At 38.2% G+C, this 20,312-nt stretch overlaps 1 protein-coding gene across 3 annotated transcripts; it reads left to right on the top strand.

Moving 5' to 3' along the window:
* Window positions 1–211: 211 nt before the first annotated feature.
* LOC146689323 (uncharacterized) lies at window positions 212–15,671 on the top strand. 3 transcript variants are annotated; one of them, XR_014916018.1, is made up of 9 exons: window positions 212–355; window positions 1,089–1,145; window positions 4,938–5,060; window positions 5,198–5,272; window positions 5,707–5,811; window positions 8,958–9,023; window positions 14,760–14,873; window positions 14,976–15,107; window positions 15,265–15,671. XR_014916018.1 is itself a non-coding variant. In XM_085436954.1 (7 exons), exons 1-7 carry the CDS (start codon window positions 296–298, stop codon window positions 9,872–9,874), a joined length of 552 nt encoding a protein of 183 aa, XP_085293080.1. In that variant the 5' UTR covers window positions 212–295; the 3' UTR covers window positions 9,875–10,909. The 3 variants fall into 3 exon arrangements, 1 of the variants encoding a protein (XP_085293080.1); XR_014916017.1 differs by having other exon boundaries at window positions 14,760–15,107; XM_085436954.1 differs by lacking the exons at window positions 14,760–14,873; window positions 14,976–15,107; window positions 15,265–15,671 and adding an exon at window positions 9,809–10,909.
* Window positions 15,672–20,312: the final 4,641 nt, after the last annotated feature.

Raw genomic sequence — 20,312 nt, 5'->3', positions numbered from 1 at the left:
AATCTCTTAAAAAACAATTGAAGGTTTCTTCAAGCCACATCAGCATCAAGTAGTAACAAGAGAAAAGCAATCTACATATGAAACAAGAAAATGGTTTCTGGTTTTCAGGTTGTAGTTCATGAAGGGTAAAGTTCACATGTGAGGGTTTGTCTTCAGTTGTGCTTTACTTCTGGGTTTTCCTGCAGTTACTTTCACTCTCAGGCAAGTTTATCAGAGTGCACAAAGCTACACATCACCACACTCCACTACATTCAGTCTACTTCACCTCTCGTTAGTCACACTCTACAAAGTCAAAATGGGAAAAATTAATTCGCCGCTAAAGCGTGTTTTTATTGGCTTCAACTCATTTTTTGCGGTAAGTGGAAACTTTGGTGTTTCTGATTTTATTTCAGTGTGTGTTGTTTTTCTTACTTTGGGGGGGGGGGGTGAAAGAAAAAAAGATGGAAAAAAGATTTTCAGCTTTTACTCGCTTTGGTATGCTTAAAGAGGAACACCCCCCGCCCCCGAAATAAACCAAACAAAAAACAGACAGGCCAAGGTCACTTCAAAGAAAAGAAAACAGCATTTTTTTTTTCTATACTTGATGTAAATAAAAAAAAATCTTCATAAAGTGCAAATAGATTTTAAATGTATAAATAACACCCCGATCAAATTTAAAAAAAAAGTAATATAATAATGTAGTAATGTAATAACCAAAAGGCAATGGAGGTTGAAGCATTAAATGAGGTGTTTGATTAGCTTTTAATATATATTTCTCCAGTCAGGCAAAAAATCTTAATAAAAAAGTATGCAATCAAATCAATGACTATAGAAAATACATCTTTCATACAATAACTTAATTGAAAAGCTGATCTCAACCCCGAGGAATAAAAAGAAAAATCATGTGCTTTCTTAACTGATGGTATGACACGTAACTTAAAAAGTTATGAGCATTAGAAAATGTATGTTAAACTTTTTTTTTTCATACAAAATGTAAAGTTCAGTATGAAAATCAAATTTGATAGTTACCATTTTATTAATTTATAGTTTGAAAGATAAGCAAACGAGTTCATCACATATTCTAACATACTGTGATTCTGTTTCTTCAGATCCTGGGATGTACACTTATTCCCTTGGTAGTAAAGCGTACTGCCAACAGCACACAGGTAAGAAACAACAACATGTCCTTTGAATCCACCTGTACCAATTTAGACACAAGCTAGAGATTATTTGAATATATTAAAAAAAAAAAAACTGAAAAAGCCAAAAAATAGTTAATATATGATGGTGTCACGATCTGACTTGAGGTGAAGAGTGTGGACTCAAGAGCAGGCACTTACTGAGCGTAAGCTTTATTTTAGTGATGTGTCCTGTGTGTCGAAGCTTCGAATCGTGCGTCGGGTAATCGCGGGGGCGTTTTTCTGAAGCGCGTATCGAGGCTTGCTTTGATTAAGTATGCAGTGACGTTCGAGGCCTTGCGGGCAGTCCGTACCACGTGACTGATTCAGGGACTGGTTCATCGGTTCGCGCCAGATTCGAAATAACATGGGCAGGAAAACAGCTGATTCCCCATCACACCGTGTTGTGGAATTGGATTACGTACGTGCTACATAGTTACTTGTGCATTTCTTCTTCGATGGAACCAGCAAGGAAGAGATGTTTTTTTTTTTTTGTCTCTCCTAATAAAGTATGCACACAGTAATAAATATCACAAATGATAAACACCAAAATATAAATAAACAACACTACACATCCTATAATCTGATTTCTGTCTTTTAGTTTATTAAAAAGTGAAGCACCAAACACTAGTTTGTGTCATTATCCAGATGTACATAAGGTTTACACATCATTATAATCAAAGAGCCCGCTTCACTTGAATTGTCCACTTGATGGCGCAGTAGAGCAAATGAATCATCACAATGCTTCGAACCATGAGTCGACCAATTGGATGGAAAGCTTCAGTTCATCATGAGGCTTCATCTCACCATCACTACTTTATTTACAGTGGGAGGCAAGACACACAAAAAAGCAGAGAATGCTAGAGACTAAGATAAACCTAAACTGGGAAAGCTAACCAGAAACATGGAACTTGAGACACAGAACCAGGAAAAGGGGAAAAAACCTTGAAACACAGAGGAACCAGCAGCAGGAGAAACACAGATGAAACAGGATGACAAGCAGACGAATCAACAACAAACAAAGGTAGACACATGGCTTAAATACACAGGCAGGACAACAAGAGGATGGGGAATGGGTGGGAACACAGCTGGGACAAATCAGACATAACGACCCATATTTGACACACAGACGTGGAAACATGACAGACCTTGGAACAGAGGGAACAGGAAGCACAGAGATAAAAGTAACTACACGTAGAACACAGGGAAAAAATAAAGACAGAAAACTAAGACTAAGCATAGAACACACAGAGAACAGAAACCTAGAAACCAGGAACTATAAATATAATACAAACAGAAAACCATAGTTCAAAGAGTATAACTTAAGCCAAAAACACAAGCACTGGGTCACCAAACCCAGTGACGTGACAGATATAATACAATCATTTCTGAAAAAAATATTTTACACAATCTGAACTGAGCATTTAATCAAAATCAAAACACAAACTACGCTTTAAATCAGAGAGATTATATACTTTATTACTGTCCTGGGTCTTCAAATCAGCCTTTTGAGTTTTTGTTTTTGCCTCCTGATTCTTTATTTTTGACTTAAGAAATTATTTATGTTCAATTTTTGTATTATTTCATTTTATGTATTTGATTTTCCAGTGCCCCGGAGTCTGACTTACTACCTTTATTATTTTAATTCCATTTCATGTCCAGTCAGTCCAAGCCTAATCTTTAAATTCAGTGTGTCATTACGTATAGATGCTAAAAATGACAGCCTCAACGCAGCATTTAATCTGTTATTGAGGAGCATTTTTTTGAAATTGCTCCTCAGTTTGTAGACACAGTTTTAGCAGATTGGTGCACGTCTTTTCTTTATAGTACTTTTTAGATTTCTCAACTTCTTTGAGACATGTCTCTTGAAATTATACATTTTTCCAGTTTAATATGCTTTCTGTATTTTATAGTGAATAAGATTTGGGTTTACTAGGTCAGAAAATCATTTCATTCTATTTTTATTTAAGTTTTAGGAAGTTTCCCACCTTTTTGGAACTGGGGTTGGAGAAATGTTTATAAGCTCAGTTTTTTTGGGTGATGAACGATGGTTAGCAACGGCTACCATTCTTTACTTACTGCACACCGTAAGAGAAATGAAAGACTATAAAGCACATAGTTTATACTCATCAGAGGCTTGAACAATTTCTGTTTGGCTGTACATTTGTCTTTGGTGAAATGCGTACATGAAAGACAGATTAGGAGTGTAAACTTTAAAACATAATAAGACTTTTAAGCCAACGTTTTCTTTAGTAAAGTAATGTAAAAAAAAATATTAGGGGGCAGTTGGATGTTTTTTTGATTAAAAATTGCAGACATGCACAAATATTGCTCACATCATTGTCAGTGTCATGTATGACAGACTGCTTCTGAGGTCATCCATCAGTGTTTAAAGCTTGTACTTAGTGGAGAGCAATCTTTGCTCTTTGGCTGATAAACGCTGTGAACGTGTGCACACTTTAGCTAAATGTTAAAACAGCTCGTAGGCATTGTTATCATTCCAGGGGTTTCACTCATTGCTAAAGTGCAGTTACCACAGCGGCTGAGGACCAAATATGCAAATACTTGCTCAAGTGTGTATATTCTCCTCGTGTCTGTGCGGGGTCTCTACTCCCACAGTCCAAAGACATGCAGTTAGTGGGGTTAGGTTACTTGGTGATTTTAAATTATGATTGTGAGCAGGAATACTTGCCTTTCTCTCTGTGTTAGCCCAGGTACAGGCTGGCGACCTGTCCAGGATGTACATAGGAGGTGGCTGGAATAGGCTCCAGGAGTTGGACAAGAGGTAGAAGAGGAATGGATGAATGATAAAGTCGTGATGTCATGATGACTTGTTGTTGAAACTATATTGCGTTGTTGTTATAGTGTAAAAGAGTTCAGTAGTGCTCTGAAACAAATGCCCTGAAATGCATTCATGAGCACTGAGGACGATTTAGTCATGAACCATGTCTTATGTCATAATGGGGTGATGTTTTGGCTCATTTCAGCTAATTAAATATGCTTTCCGTTTCTATTGGACTCCAGTACCTACCACCTCAAATATTTTAAACAATTTTAAATGTAACTTAACCTACAAACCTGTTTTCTTGGGCAATTGTCTTTGGTGTTTGTACTGTTCTCTCTATGTGTTGAAGTCCCTGAGCATGAACATAGATAAACAACCAGCCAAACTCCTTTTCAAGAGCCAGGAAGGTGAGCATACTTGCTCCTTCAATGACTTCGAACATAGCAATCCTGTTGACCTGACATCATTGAACTGGAGTGAAAAACACATAAAACAAAACTCTTAATGGATTGTCATATAATCAGCAGGTAACTATAGTTAGGCAGTAACGTAGGAGACTACAAAATAAGTATCTTGTAGATATACATCTGAATAATAATACAACAAAAAATAAGCAGGTGAGCATACATTTGTATCATTAGCTCAGAAGCTACAAACTACAACTACTGTACTTCAAAGAAGGTAGAAAATAATGTCACAAAACACCATTGCTTTCTGAAGGACTCCTCTGAAGGATTATTTTGGATTCAACACAACAGATTTCAAAGGTGTAGCCATGCTTTTTTCAATGTTCTCTGCACTTCCTGCTTCCTGTCTATGCACATATCAAAATAAAAGCTTCACAGTTTTCTGATGTATAACAATAGAAATACAATATTCAGGGCTACTTATTTGTCCCATTAGCATATAAACACTCAAGACAGAACAATGTTGTTCATTCCAAGAAATGATGCTTTGTTAATTTTTGTTTGTGTTGTTTCCCTATTTTCCCGGAGGACATGTCAAATATGGTTATGCCAGGTTTGGGCTGGATATTTCTGTTTGCCATTGTCGCCCTAGGTGTCTCCATCCTGGGAATATATGCTGCATGTTCTGAGAAAGTCCTCATGCTCACAATAGTAAGTACAAGAGTCCACATTAAACAAGATAACAAAGAAAGTGATACCTGTTTATCTTTTTGTTGTTAATTTTACAACGAACAAAACTAGAACAAAATGATGATGTGGTAATGTTCTAAGTATTGTTCCATGTACAGTTCGCAGGCCTCATGGGGATTGGAATGATCATCATGATGATCTTTGGCATCATTGCAGCTGTTGAAAGAAACCAGGTCAGAAAAAATTTGATGCTGCCAGTCTTACACAAGTGCATTATTATAAAACAAACAACAAGCACACTCCTGGTCATGTTTTCTCACTCTGTCAGCTTTTCCAATGGAAACTGCTGTTTGGTTTCTGGGTCAGATTGAGGTCTCACGTTTGAATAGTCAAGTCTGTCCATACTTAGCAGTAGCACTGGAAGGCCCCAGAGATGCACATTGCTATCCAGCTTGGTATAAAATTTCAAATTTGAGTTAGATAATATTTTCACTGTTGCAGTCAAAGAAATGTTTGATTGCATCTAATACTGATATTCACTGTTTTCTGGATTTAATTGTTTTGCAGTGATAATGATTTTATAATCATCATGATGATAAAAACACAGTAGTGTAGAATTTTGTTGATTATTTTCATTTATGAATGTCCCTCCCTCATTTGCTGACAGTTCAAATGCTGCAGAATAGTGAGTGCTAAGGACTGGCACGACCAAAACCCTGACTCCTGTGAATGCAGGTCTTCAAGAGGATATGAATGCACATCAAAACCTCAGGTTGGTTTTATAAAATTGAACTGGAATGTCAAATATTCCTTGTAGTTAAAGTCACTTAGAATATCCACCTGGCTGGTCCTTAGCTGGTCTTCGACCATATGGATATCTGTTATCTGTGATGTAAACTATGCAACCACGAGTAGTAATGCCACTAAACAGCATTTAGTATTTCATTAAAAATGATGGCAATGTCTTTTGAATCCATCAGGGGCAATAATGTGGAGGCACATTCATTTAAAGCTTGTCACACTGTATACCTATACTTTTTACATTTTTTCAGAGATTCTATAATTATATCATAATCATAATAAGCAAGATAGAAGACTGTGGTTTTTATTTAGTTATGTTTCTGAGCATGAAAGTCCAAAATAAACCTATCATTGTAATCACATAAACATCCTGTAAGTAAACGAATCAGTGAAAATGTTGCGCTTCCAGCTGATTTCAAACTGAAGCGATATAACCTGTTCCCGACAGTTTGAACTTTTATTCTCTCACCTGCAGAATTGCTGATATTTAAGAGTTTGTGAATAAAGATTAGATAGTATAACACAATTCAAACAGTCTAGGTACAGTCTCAGTCTACGTACAAATTTGATATGAGGTCATCAATTATGGTTTAGGTATGTAATTTTACATATTATGATCATATATGTAAAATTGTTTGCAGTCAACATGAAAAAGGAATAAATTTGTCTATGATTATATTACTGATGTTCATCAGGAAAACAAAGACTGTCCCTGGAAATCTGGACTAAATAATTATTTAAACCTTTAATTACTTATTCAATGATGTATTTATTGAATTCATTTTGGCACCCATGGCTTTCTATAAAAATAGAGCTTGGGGGCCAATATTTGGTATTACCTTTACTTTTTAACACAGCCTGAACTCGTGAAAAGCTTTCAGATTTTGACTGTTATTGGTTCCAGTCAAGATGATCCCACACTGCTTCAAAATATTGGAGTCTGGGCTCAAGGGAGGGCACTCCATGAATAATTATGTTTCATGTATATTTTTTGTGTGTTTGGGATCACTCTCAAGCTGAAAAATGAAGTTGTTGCCTATAATACAATTTACACAGTCCTGAGCAAAGGTTTAAGACCACTTAAAAATGCCAAAAATCTTATTTTGCATGGTTGGATCTTAACAAGGTTCCAAGTAGAACTTTAACATGCAACAAGAAATGGGAGTGAAACAAAACATTTTTGAGCCTGCAGTTTATTGAAAACAATGCTTAAAATAAAACAGGCTGTTTTACAGCTGATCAAAACTTTAGGACCACAAAGCCTTTCCATGATGTGAGTGGGAACATTCCTCCAATTTCACTGCAGGTGTAAACTTTGCATGTGACAAATAAAAGGCTTGATTGATTGGTCTACTGTCTGGAACTGTTGTCCATTTTTGTAAACTTCCCTTGCCATCCATCCGCAAAGGTTCTCAATTGGATTTAGATCAGGAGGAGCATAAGGATGGCCAAAAAGAGTGATATTATTCCCTTGGAAGAAGTCCCTTGTCCTTTTGGCAAATGCCAAAAGGTGGTTCAGGGGGTTGGGAAGCTCATCTTGTAACCGGAAGGTTGCCGGTTCGTTCCCCGGCTCTGTCTGTCTTGGTCGTTGTGTCCTTGGGCAAGACACTTCACCTACCGGTGATGGCCAGAGGAGCCGAAGCCTCGCTTCTGTCAGTCTGCTACAGCTGTAGTTTGCCTCCACCAGTATGTGAGAGTGAATGAATAGTGGAATTGTAAAGTGCTTTGAGGGTCTCGGAAAGCGCTACATAAATGCAATCCATTATTATATACTGTAATGTTGTCCTGTTGAAAAACCCAATTGGGGATGCTCTCTGCAACATCTGGACATAACCAGCGGCGTTCGATGCCCCTCCACTTCCTGAAGCTGCAAGGTTCCACTAAAGGAAAAAGCACCTCAGACCATTATGGTGTCCCCTCCACTGTGCCGCCATACTTCTCATCAGAGAATAAAACTTTCTTCCACCTTTCAATCTCCCATGTTTGGTGCTGTCTTGCAAAGTCCAAACAGTTAGTTCTGTGGCATTCGAGGAGAAGAAGCTATTAAAGATGCTTATCGTTTTTGAAGCCCCTCAGTCTCAGATGCCGTCTGATGGTTACTGGTGCTGACTGCACCAGTTGGCACCGGTATCGGTCATAATTTGGGTCGAGGATTGTCCAGTGTTTTGACAGACAACCAATTGGATCCTCAGTACTCAGCTTAGTGCTGGTGAAATTTTTTTGGGTCTTCCACTTGACTTTTTTTGTTTTGTCTCACTCTCATTTCTATATGTTGCATGTTGAAGCACTACTTGGAACCTTGTTAAGACCCAACAGTGCAGTTAAACTTTTGGACTGTATAAATGTATGATGTTACATTCATAATTAACTTCATAATTTCATAAATTTGGAATAGATTCCTAACATAATTGGCTGAAAAGCAGGCCCAAACGATGGCAGAGTTTTCCATGTGTTTTACAGATGGCTGGAGAAAATGTAGACACCCATCGCTCTCTTCTCACCCCTCATACAAATTAATGACATTTTGAGCAAAAATTAGTGTCCATTAGGGCACTCCACAAACCAGTTGTTAGGTTCATTTAAGTGGCTTAACAAACAAACAAAACAACATGCCTCTTCTGGCACAAGGACTGAACAGAAAACTGCAGTCACAGCTTATGGCAATCTGCACTCATTTAAAAAACAAACAAACAAAAAACACCCACACTGGCGTAACTTTAACCAACTATTTATGGCGCTATATATTGTGCATAAATTACGTAGGTTAGCGTCTTTTACATCTTTGCATGTGATACCATACAACATAGTGACACACTAATAGGATTGTCTTCTAGTATATTACTTTTCAGGCTTATGTTTCAAGGCATGTCTTTTCTAAAAGTGTAAGGAGTAGAAAGTACAGATATTTGCTTTAAAATGTAGGGAGTAAAAGTAAAACGTCAGAAACATAAATAATCAAGTCAACTTCCTGAATATTCTACTTAAGTACAGCAACAAAATATTTGTACTTCGTTACTTCCCAGGTCTACATTTGACCTATTATTAGATGAAATTGGTGTTGCTGTCTGCTTGTCAGTTATATACCAAATAATGACCATTTTCCCTCCACTTTATCAGTCCTGTAGGGAGTTCGTCCAAACCGAGATCACTATGGGCTTCTGCTTTGGATTTGCTGTCATAGCAGTGAGTGCCACTGTTGTTTTCCTTTGTAACTAGTGCTTTTTATGAAGATTTCTATATTTAATAAAATAATATTTTGTAATATTTCACTGTATCTGCTTGTTCACCATTATCTATTAATAATACAGATATAAGTGTTTGCTGAGAATGCCTTTGCATGTTGATCCATATCCTAAAAATAAATACATGTGATAAAAGAGAAACTACACTGAGCTAGCGAAAATGAACAACTTTAAAACTGATCCTCCTGTTAATAGTCTTCCCAACTTCTTTTTATTTTTGGCTTTCTCTTTCCTGTTCATCAGGCTGGTCTATTCTGATTGTAATAATTTAAAAGTAAAATAAATAAATAAATAATAAAGATCAAATAAACTACGACAATGAAGTGGACCAATATAGCAAAAGTCGTAATGATTGACTTGGTAAAAGAAAAAAAAAAGTCTGTTGGGCATTTTTCTTGGCCTTCAGACAATAATTCTGATTGCTACAGTTTCGGAAAGGAGAAGCAACCCCCCCTCCCCTCCACTGTGATGCTTTGAACTGTGAATGTTGCTTGAATGTATAAACCTTACTTCTGTTTAAACCAAGTTGATATAGGAAGCATATCCTCCACAACTAGTAACAAGCTTCATTGGAAAGCTAGTCATTGTAATGTTGAAGGAGTCGCAGTTACAGCATTCTCTTCCTCTCACCACCACCATTATTGAGCGGCAACTTTTTTTCTTTTTTTTTAAATTTAACTGCCTCTTTTGTGAACTAACCACCTGTTCATCTGCCTGTCTTTATAGCTGCTGGGCCTGCTCATTACCTGCTTCATGATTTATCAGGTCAAACATAATGACACATTGTCGTGAGGAGCTACTGAAGTGAAGCCACACACTCTGACTTTAACCTTTGCACTGAGTTAGGCTGTAACAAATTGACTCAGAGGTCAGGACATGATGGTGATTTTTTTAAATTGTCCTTTATGAAAAAAAAGTAATATTTGCTTTTATAGAGTGGGAGAAGCAGGAGATATATGGCTGGGGGACTTTTTTCTTGCAGCTTTTTTATGTACAACATAAATAGCAAAACATTTTTTCAAAAGCCTAATATCTCTTTTATGTTATTTGATGTTATGTTGTATTGTAGTAATCCTGTGCAGAAACATTTGAAAAAATACACTGAAATCTTTTTTAATTTGTGGAGACTGAAGTTGTTGAGGATAGTAGATTTTACTGAAAAGAAAGAAAGAAAGAAAGAAAGAAAGAAAGAAAGAAAGAAAGAAAGAAAGAAAGAAAGAAAGAAAGAAGAAAACAACTAAGGTCAAAACTTGAATTTAATTCCAGAAACATCCAGTTAAATATCTGGATGGTGTCAAACTGGAAGAAAATAACAGTTTTGTCAAGTACGAAATTAAAGCATTTTCAGTGTGCTATAGCAAAGAATAACCATAGGCTCATGGACATGATTCACGCACCACATGACATTAAGTATTCTCTTACTTTAAATCTTATTGGAGGTAAATTTCTAGCAGTATGGTAGTATATGAAACAAAAAAAGTCTTAGTTACAAGCTAGCTAACTTCTTTATTAACTGTCAATTTTATTGTTTATTTAATAATCTTAATTTTTATTATGTTCAAATTAAAGCCAAAACCTCCTCACCTCAAAGTAATCAAGTCCTTTAACCTTTAACCTGACACCTGCCTGTACTTGTAAAGTCATGTAAAACAATGAATGCATTTTTAAAAAAATATCTTGTTGTTTTTTGTGTGCAGGAAGCACATCAGTCATAGTTTCGCTCGAAAAGTCTTTCTGTGGTTGTTCTGTGTTGTAAAAGCAAAACAAAATAAAGCAATGTCCAGTTAAGGTGCATTTGCGTAAACTGAGTATTTGTCAGGGCTCCTGGGTCATTGTTTTGAGTTATTTTGTTCTTTGCTCTTGCTTTCAGAGATTACCTACCCATTTTTCAGTTCATGTAATTATGTCTTGGGATTATTATATGCTGGAGCTTTAGGTTTTTGATGTTGATTCAGCTTTCAACTTAGTGGTTTTGGATTTGGTTACCTTCCCTGTGTCTTGTCTAGTCTCCGTCTCTGTTGTCACTTCCTTTAAAAAAATTGTTTTTGTCTTTATCTCATGTGCATTATGTTCAGTTTTGCTTCCTCAGATCGCTTTAGTATATTCTTTTTAGCTGTGTTCCCATGTGTCCTTTTTCTGCCTTACTATCTCATGTGCCTTTATGTCCTCCATTTACCTCCTCACATTGTTGTCAAACCTCCACACATTGCTGTGTTCCTTGGTGTATGATGACTAGTTAATTCCTGGCTTCAGCATTACCTGAATTTTGTATTGTAATGCAGCGGTCCCCAACCCCCCAGTACCGTCTGGTACCGGGCAGCGAGAGTTGATGCTCGGGTGTGAAATTTATGGCTTCCAGGGTTTGTATTGGTTTTTATTGTTAACTTGTGTGCTATGAGTGAATCTTCTTTTTTGGTACTGGTTTTATTTTGTTGTTTTTATCCACGACACCTTAAAGGCCGGTATGTGAAAATATTGCCAGACATAAACTGGTCCGTGGTGCAAAAAAGGTTGGGGACTGCTGTTGTAATCATCTGGCACTGGGAGTTTCATTCAAAGAAACGCAGTCTGCAGATAGCACAGTTGAGCATAGCAAAGCAGTTACACCTCATCATATTGACACACACATTTCGTCACCTAAGAAATAAAATGTTATACAAAACTCTACAGTGAAATCCTAAACACCTAAATCTAAATGTGAGAAGAAAATAGAATATTTTCCATTACATTTGATTTCTGTAAAATCTGTACTTACGTTGTTCACCCTTGTAACTTCTTGCAGGGATTCCCTTCTTGTTACATACTTTAAGCAAGCTGGTGCTAATGGGGTCTTGTCCAGGATATCTAAACCCACTTGTAAGATTAGAATTTGAGTCAGTGTTGATGGTCAACTTGTGGTTTGCTAAATCCTTAACTGCGTTAAATTGCTTTTTGAGTACAGTTGAAAGTACTTCTGGTACATTGTGACTAATATATTTGATTGTTCTGCTCAAAATGTTGTTTTCTTTTAAGTGATTATTGTTGTTATTTTCAGTTGATTTTAGAAGAGAACAGTATTAGTCCCCATTGTGTTTAGCATTCAAATCTGTGTAATTAAAATTTGATGTTCCTTTTGGGTAAGTACTGAAACATTTCAGTTTTAATGAGCCATGCATCCCTTTGGTAGGTTTAAGTGGTTGATTTCAACAGGAGGCGGCGACCTAAAAGGATAAATCTGCCTGATGACGTGGATATTAGTTACTTATTTATACCAGTTATATATTTAGCAAAAGCTTGTAGCAAACACCAGTTTGGCCATCCCATCACTGCTGTATGCAATAGAATGTAGTTATTAAATTTTAAGTAATTTTAAGTTTAATTCGATTTTAATTTATAAAGCGTCAAATCATAACAGCAGTAGCCTCAAGGTGTTTTGTATTGTAAGACAGAGATTGTAAAATAAATTATTAATAATTCATCATTAGTCTTTGTCAGGAATAAACCTTTATCCTAAATTTGTGAAGTTATGATTCAATGAAATGTTATGGAAAGTGATCACATGCTATCTGTTTTGGTGTGTGGTTCCTCCCATATTGGTGTGTGGGTATGTGTGTTTTTTTGTCTCCTCCCTCCAGGCTTTGTGTCTGGGTGTGTTCGGGTAATAGCTGGCGAAACAGCCATTACTGTTGATTGAGTGATTCAAACAAGCTCCTGAAGTCTGGATTGAATGATTGATAGACAGCACTCTTTTAAGCTCCAGCTGAAAGCCGTCTGCTGCTTCCTTTATCTCCTCTACACCAGGGGTCTCAAACTCCAGTCCTCGACGGCAGGTGTTGACAGCCGGTGAAACTTTTTCATGTGTCCCTGTTGTAACACACATGAATACAATTAGGAGGTCATTAGCAAGATTCTATAGAACTTGACTGCAATTCAGTCATTTGATTCATGTTACAGTAGCTCATGAGTGAATGAATGTGGTGCAATAAAAGTACTTTTGGAAGTAAACACTTAAATTTACTTGAGTAGGGTTAGGGGTTGCCACTTCAGCATGATTATTATCATTTATCAAAGTCCCTCCCTCATATGTTAACAGTTCAAACGCTGTGGAATGGTGAGTGCTAAGGATGGGGGTGACCAAATTCCCAACTCCTGAGAATGCAGGAGGGGCAATAATGTGGAGCCACATGCATTTAAGCTTGTCACATTGTATACCTATACTTTCTACATTTGTTCAGATATTCTATAATTATATCAGAATCGTAATAAGCAAAATAGAAATGCCACATAGAGTATGGCATTTCTCATACTGTCTGCTCCAAATGCAACAACCATTAGTTAGTTGTTTCTGGGAAAGCTCTGCTGCTTGTATCTACAATCTTGTTCATTCAGTCACTACCCAAAGCTTGTGACCCTAGGTAAAGGTAGGGACATAGATCGACTGGTACATCGAAAATCTGATCTCTGACCCAAAGGAGCAGTGTACAATCCTTTCATCCACTGGGAAAACCTCCAATGTAAAGGTAGCAAGACAGTCAAGATAATCACCCCAGCTTGTTGCCTCTCATCAAGGGGATTTTTCAGACTGGGTCATAGTCCAGCCCTTGAATGAAGGGCAACAATCTTTCACTCAGGCTCAAGGGTCGACAACCTTCAGCATCGTGCATGCATGGTGTGTAATGCGAGCTGGATAATACATATACAGGATGGTGCATGTCAGTTCAGTGCTGAGTTATGTTATAGTAGTTATATAGTAGTAGTTAGTGTAGAGGGATGTGGTGGTCTGGTTTCTATGATCAAGGACAAAAAAACCCAGTTGAACATACCCTTATATTAACCGTTAATATAACTGGCCTCCAATTCCTCCACTACAAACCTGCTAAGGAACTACGTCAATCTAATACCACCCCTTAAGAGCATTAGCATTTAGTATAACACTTCTCAATTGGGCCACAAGATGGCACTCCAACACAAGGGATGAAAATATTTATAGTAAGGCTGTTGGTAAGTAGTACACGGTACAGTGTTCAAAGTCAGTGAACTAGTAAAAAAAAAAAGGGAGGTGTATCTATCAGTCAGCTTAGAGCAAGACTTCTGGTCTCACAGGAGTGCACAGACACACACTATCTTTCTTGGCTGCTGCCTCAAAGAATATCATGGGTTGTTGGTCTTGTGTGCTGCTCAACACTCAATATTTATAATTTAATGTTACTTGTACTTACCTAGGCTGTGGTTTCCTTAATGCGTTGTTGTCTTTATGCTTGTTTTCTTCTCTTTTTTTCCCCAGCAGGTTCTCAAACTTTTCACAATGAGTCTGACCTCTTAAAATATATGGCTCTTAAAGTACCACCCTTATGACTGACATTAAAGGACAGTAGCAGTAACATGGTATATTATTTAATATTTAAATATTGAATCATACTTTTCTTTTTAAAAATAAATATCTAATATCTTTGACCATGTCCACTGCGACGCTTTGAACAGTGAATCTTGCATGCGTGTATAAACCTTACCAACTTGAAACAGGTAGCATATCCTCCACCACATAACTCGTAACAAGCTTCAGAGTAAAATCTAATCATTGCAGTGTTGAAGCAGTAGTTACATCACTCTCCTTCTCACTACCAGCATTATAGAGCTGCACATAATCTAATTGCCTCTTTAGTGAACTAACCACCTGTTCATCTACCTGTCTTTATAGGGCTTTGGAGCGTGATGTCACGGGGGGTGGGCGTGGAAAGGATTTTGGCCCGATCCGCCATTTTGGGGGTCTAGCGCAAGTGAAAAGGGAGCGAAGTCACACACAACAGCCATGGTTCGTATTTGCTGTGTGGTCGGCTGCAATGTTCGATCACACGACCGGCAAGAGAATAAGGTTGAAAATGGTTTATCTTTTCATTCTTTCCCAACCTGGAAGCAACATGAGCAGCTCGTGTATTGATGTTACCAAACGAAGGCGTCTAGCCTGGATAGCAGCTGTGAGACGAGCTGATATCCAGTTCTCTTCCATCTCCAAATATCTGTTGGTGCTCCAGACATTTTCATTCCGGTAAGTTCTAAATATGTTCATATCACTCTTTATAGCCTATTAGTTTTATTTTCGATGCGCTCTGAGCTCATAGCAAATTAGAACAAACATCCTACTGAGTGATTTTGCAGAACTACCTTCTATCTATAGAGATGCTAATTATTTGGCATTATTGCAGCAAACCAGCCTATGAAATGGATGAAACATCGTGACTGGGTTCCAGCGCTACACAAGGGACCTGCTGCAAACATACCACCATGCCAATCAGATTACTTCTTCCATGTGAGGGTGAAGAGTTGACCCTTCTGGATAAGATGGTGAAAGTTTGCTGCGTTTTGGTGAACAGTGTGATAATAAAACCAGGGAAGAATGAAACCTGCTCCTGTTAAATATTCTTAAGTCTTGTGCTGTTAAAATTGCTGTATTTTTTCAAAAGATACAGTAAATAAAGTAATGTTAGTAGTGGGTGATGTCATGTAAACACTCATGATTTTGTGTAAACATTTTGTCATTTGTAAACTATAAATGACATGGATTCTACATTGTAACTGATGTGATGTTCTATAAGGTGGTTTCAATAAAAAAAGAGGCAAAAATTAGTTTGTTTCTTTATTCAACTTTTGAACAGTGGTACTCAGTCAGTATATATTCAGTAAATGCAAATTATTTACACGGCAGTGCACTACAGGCATAAATGTAGACCCCTAGATAAAACATTATGGGTCATTCCCACAATCCACAGCTTTACTGTGTTCCAGCAAAGTATCCAATAGCAATGACAACTCCTCCAAAGTAGCAGGTGGGATTTTTCTGTTTTGAGGATGGCTCCTTTTACCTGTCACTACAGATGGTCTGTTTAGGTTTTGATCAAGAGCCTTTTTTTGGGCAGCTGAAGAGGAGAAGTCTATCTTATGGCCAACCACTGACTGTATCTTGGTCATATTACCCAGCAAAACCCAGTATGCAGGTTCATCTGTAACAGTCCTTGTGCCACGGATCAACACTGTTGCTTCTACATTAAACAGAAGAGCAGCGACATGGCTGCAGGTCTCTGCGACTCCGGCCTTACAGGTGCAGTGGGCAGCTTCAACCTTCCCTGTGATGCTCACGGTGACCCATGGCTGCAATGCTGGTTCATTCAGTCTTTGAGAGTGCAGGACCTGAAACACACACAGACATAGTTCTTGTCTTTAAATGAACTTTGAGCCAAGGCCGACGTAAATGTGTTTTATCTACTTTATCGTAAATGTAACAAAGTGTTTAGAAAGTTAGCACATACATGTAATTTTTCATTTCTTTATGTGTCCATCTATAGAACGCTGCATGTTATAGTGTAAATCTGCCTGCAGAAAATGAACCTAAAGTATGTACCGGTAATGCAAGGATGTCATCACTTTAGAGATGGAGAAAGCATAAAGTGACAATTATGAATCCCTTAATATGATAAGGAGATTCTGCAGGTCATTGATCAATATATAAAATTAAAATAAATTGTATTTTTAGTGACACAAGATACAAACATGGAAGCAAGATGTTTAATTAGGATTATTTATAATAAATATGAATAAATTAGTGCAATTTCTTTAACCATAAAGAATAACAATCCTTCAGGAGAATGTCACATCAATGCACTGAACTCGCTATGTTATCCACCTAACAGCCTCCACATGTTCTCACTGTAATTTCCCCTCATGAATGAATTTATGCTGCACTAATCTGAATGTTTGCAAGGAAATCAAACACATTTCACTCGCAGTACTCGAGCTGACTTACCTTTGCTTGAATGACGACTTGTACGCGCTGATTCCACAGATAAGGTACGAAAATATGTCAGGCTACGTCAGTAGCGGTTGGTCTTCAGGGTTTCTACTCCACGGCCGTATTTCATACTGGTCCACATTTCCAATGCACGCTATTTTCAGCAAGTACCGCTGCTTCGCCTCTGAATGAAATCGGTCTCTATACAGTTCATTCTCTTTTGAGCTGCTTTTAAGCATCTTTCTTTTAGTCGTCGTTCCAACACAGTGTGTTTGGTTTGATTCGTAGACCCCGAAAATGGCGCTGCGCTCCCATAATGCATTGCGGCGTGACGTCAACTCCAAAGCCCTATAGCTGCAGGGCCTGCTCATCACCATCTTCCTGATTTATCAGGTGAAACAGAATGACACCGATGGATCCATTGCCATGTGGAGCTACTGAAGCGAAGCACCACACACTTATGTCTTCTTATGTTCTTATGTTCTAATAATTTTTTCAAAAGCCTCATATCTCTTTTATGTTATTTGATGTTATGTAGCAGGGCCGTGCAGAGAGGTTTAAAGGGGCGGGTGCTCAAAGTTAAAAAGGGGCACATTGAGCCAGGCTGAATAACAACAACACACATTCATCAAGAATCTAATATGGGCAACAAGGCAAAGCAAATGTCGCCGATGTTTTACCTGATGGGTACATGGTAAATGGCCTGCATTTGTATAGCGCTTTTCTAGTCCTTACGGACCCCAAAGCGCTTTACACTACATTCAGTTATTCACCCATTCACACACAGACAATAGCAAGCTACATTGTAGCCACAGCCACCCTGGGGCGCACTGACAGAGGCAAGGCTGCCGGACACTGGCGCCACCATGCCCTCTGACCACCACCAGTAGGCAAACATGGGGTTAGTATCTTGCCCAAGGATATTTGGCATGCAGCCAGGAGGCAGCCTGGGATCGAACCACCGACCTTCTGATGAGTGGCTGACCTGCTCTGCCACCTGAGCTACAGTCACAGTACAATGTTGCTGTTGAGGGGTTTCTGCTGCTCCTGCTGCTGATAGTGCTGGAGGGCAGGGCTGTGCTGATCTGAGACTGTAGACATTAAAAAGTCCATAGGAGAGATGGTAGCTGATTAAACAAGTATCATGAGATAATAACAAAATGCAAAGATTGGTGACAGCGCTTGGAACCATAAGGACACAAAAAACTGTGAGAAATAATTTAGGCTCTGCCTGTGAATCACTCTTTGCTTCTCTTCTTCCTTCTATCCCATCATTTCATATATCACTCTCCACTTGCTGTCCATCTGAGAACAAGGCACAACTTGCTATTGCAATAAACTATAATTTAATTATCCACACCTAACAACTCTTGCACTTAATCTAAATGATGACAGAAAAATGTTATAGCACTGCCTTTAGTAGCCTCACACAGCTCCTACTGTTTCCTCCTCATGTCCTTACCAGGCATGTCTGGACAATGTTATATCATGAGTAATATTTTTTTTAAAAATCCATCTAAATAAAACACACACATGCACACACACACAATGACATTTTAGACCTTCTTCAGAATACTGTATATACTATGGGCATCACTGTGCTGATCCAGAATCCTTACATATTTATTACTAGAGCTACAATAATAAAGCAATGAGGAGGGGGAAGTAATAAATATGAAATAATGTATTTATGATGATTCCATTTGTTTTACTATCCACTCTTATTACATTTTTAAACTGTAGAGATGCAATCATTTTACTGCTGTAAAATTCAAATTTAGTCTTATTTAAAATATAAATCTAATATAATCTGCTTCTTAATGTATGTTTTTTAAAATACAGCGTGTGTTTTTTAAAATATTATAATAATGCATAATTATGTGGACATGCATATTAGATCGTTTTTTAGTGAAATATAATCCCTCCAGAAAGGCAGGAAAAGCCCTGTAACTTACTTTAAAACTAAATATGTTCCCTAAAACGGTGACAGAGCTACAGACCCATGACAGCCTTACACAGGTAGCCAGCAGCTATGACCAGCACTACTTGTGCAGTTAATACAAGGACAGGTAATGTTTGTCGCGCTGTTGCACACACAGCACGCTCGTTTGTTTCAGTTCGTCAGTTGCAACAAGACAGCTTACCAACGTGTACATAATAAGCTAATACTCCTGGGTGCTATACACTACAGTGTACGCTGTACACCTACTTACTGGTTTTGTCGCATCAGTCTGTGTTTCTGAGTTAACTTGTGTTTCTCCTACAGCTCCGGACCGCAACAAATGCGCGTGCTCTTTGTGAGCTCGTTCCCAGCTCGTAACCAGCGCGTTCTGCCGTCAAGGGCGATCATTGGTTAAATGTGATCATGTGACTGATGCAAGCCAGATCCTTTTATTTAGCAAAACTGTGATTAATAGTTAAATATTATTGTTGAGGGGCACAGACAGGACTCTGCACGCACACACACATTAAAAAAATAATAATAATAATTTTCTTTTGAAAAAGTTGCCTCAACAAAAGTGCACTTTGGGCACCCATCAGGAAAGGGGCGGGTGCTCAAGCCCCTCTAGCGCCCCCCCCCCCCCCCCTGCACGTGCCTGTTATGTAGTATTGTAGTAATCTTATGCAGAAACATAGAAAATATACTGAAACTCCAAATCATTTTTAATTTGTGGAAACTGAAGTTTTAGAGGATAGTAGATTTTACTGATTGAAGTCAAAAAAAGAAAACAGAAAAGTAAAAACTTTAACTAAATTTTATTTTAGAAGCATTCAGTTAATGGTCTGGTTGATGTCAAACTGAACCCCCCCCCCCTAAACAAATATGATATGCGGTTTTGTCCTCTAACCCAAGGCTCATGGACACGACTCATGCACCATGTGGCAAAATGTTTTTAAATCTTATTGAAGGTAATTTTCTGTGGTGGTATATGAAACAGTGAATTAAAAAATGTGAAGAAAAAATGTCCTCGTTACAAGCTAGCAAGCTTGGGCATGCTATCATAAACGCTATCATAAAAATATGTAAAACACATACATACACACACACATAAAAAAACACCCAGCACGCCCCTGCGGGCGGTTTATCCTTCAAGCTCGGGTCCTCTACCAGAGGCCTGGGAGCTTGAGGGTCCTGCGCAGTATCTTAGCTGTTCCCAGGACTGCGCTCTTCTGGACAGAGATCTCCGATGTTATTCCCGGGATCTGCTGGAGCCACTCGCCTAGCTTGGGAGTCACCACACCTAGTGCTCCGATTACCACGGGGACCACCGTTACCTTCACCTTCCACATCCTCTCGAGCTCTTCTCTGAGCCCTTGGTATTTCTCCAGCTTCTCGTGTTCCTTCTTCCTGATATTGCTGTCATTCGGAACCGCTACATCGATCACTACGGCCGTCTTCTTCTGTTTGTCTACCACCACTATGTCCGGTTGTTTAGCCACCACCATTTTGTCCGTCTGTATCTGGAA

This window comes from Copadichromis virginalis, linkage group LG17, assembly GCF_057382275.1.
Source record: "Copadichromis virginalis isolate Kocher_CV1m ecotype Utaka linkage group LG17, C_Virginalis_male_GT1.1, whole genome shotgun sequence".
NCBI lineage: Eukaryota > Metazoa > Chordata > Actinopteri > Cichliformes > Cichlidae > Copadichromis > Copadichromis virginalis.
Note: the sequence above shows the minus strand (reverse complement) of the source record. Positions and strands in the feature narration are given on the sequence as shown.

Excerpts from the sequence above, each read along its gene's own strand:
- LOC146689323 (XM_085436954.1), top strand. The coding sequence starts at position 296 with ATGGGAAAAATTAATTCGCCGCTAAAGCGTGTTTTTATTGGCTTCAAC. Across the intron at positions 5,273-5,706 it reads CAGCTGTTGAAAGAAACCAG|TTCAAATGCTGCAGAATAGT; the intron begins GTCAGAAAAAAT and ends ATTTGCTGACAG. Across the intron at positions 5,812-8,957 it reads AATGCACATCAAAACCTCAG|TCCTGTAGGGAGTTCGTCCA; the intron begins GTTGGTTTTATA and ends CCACTTTATCAG.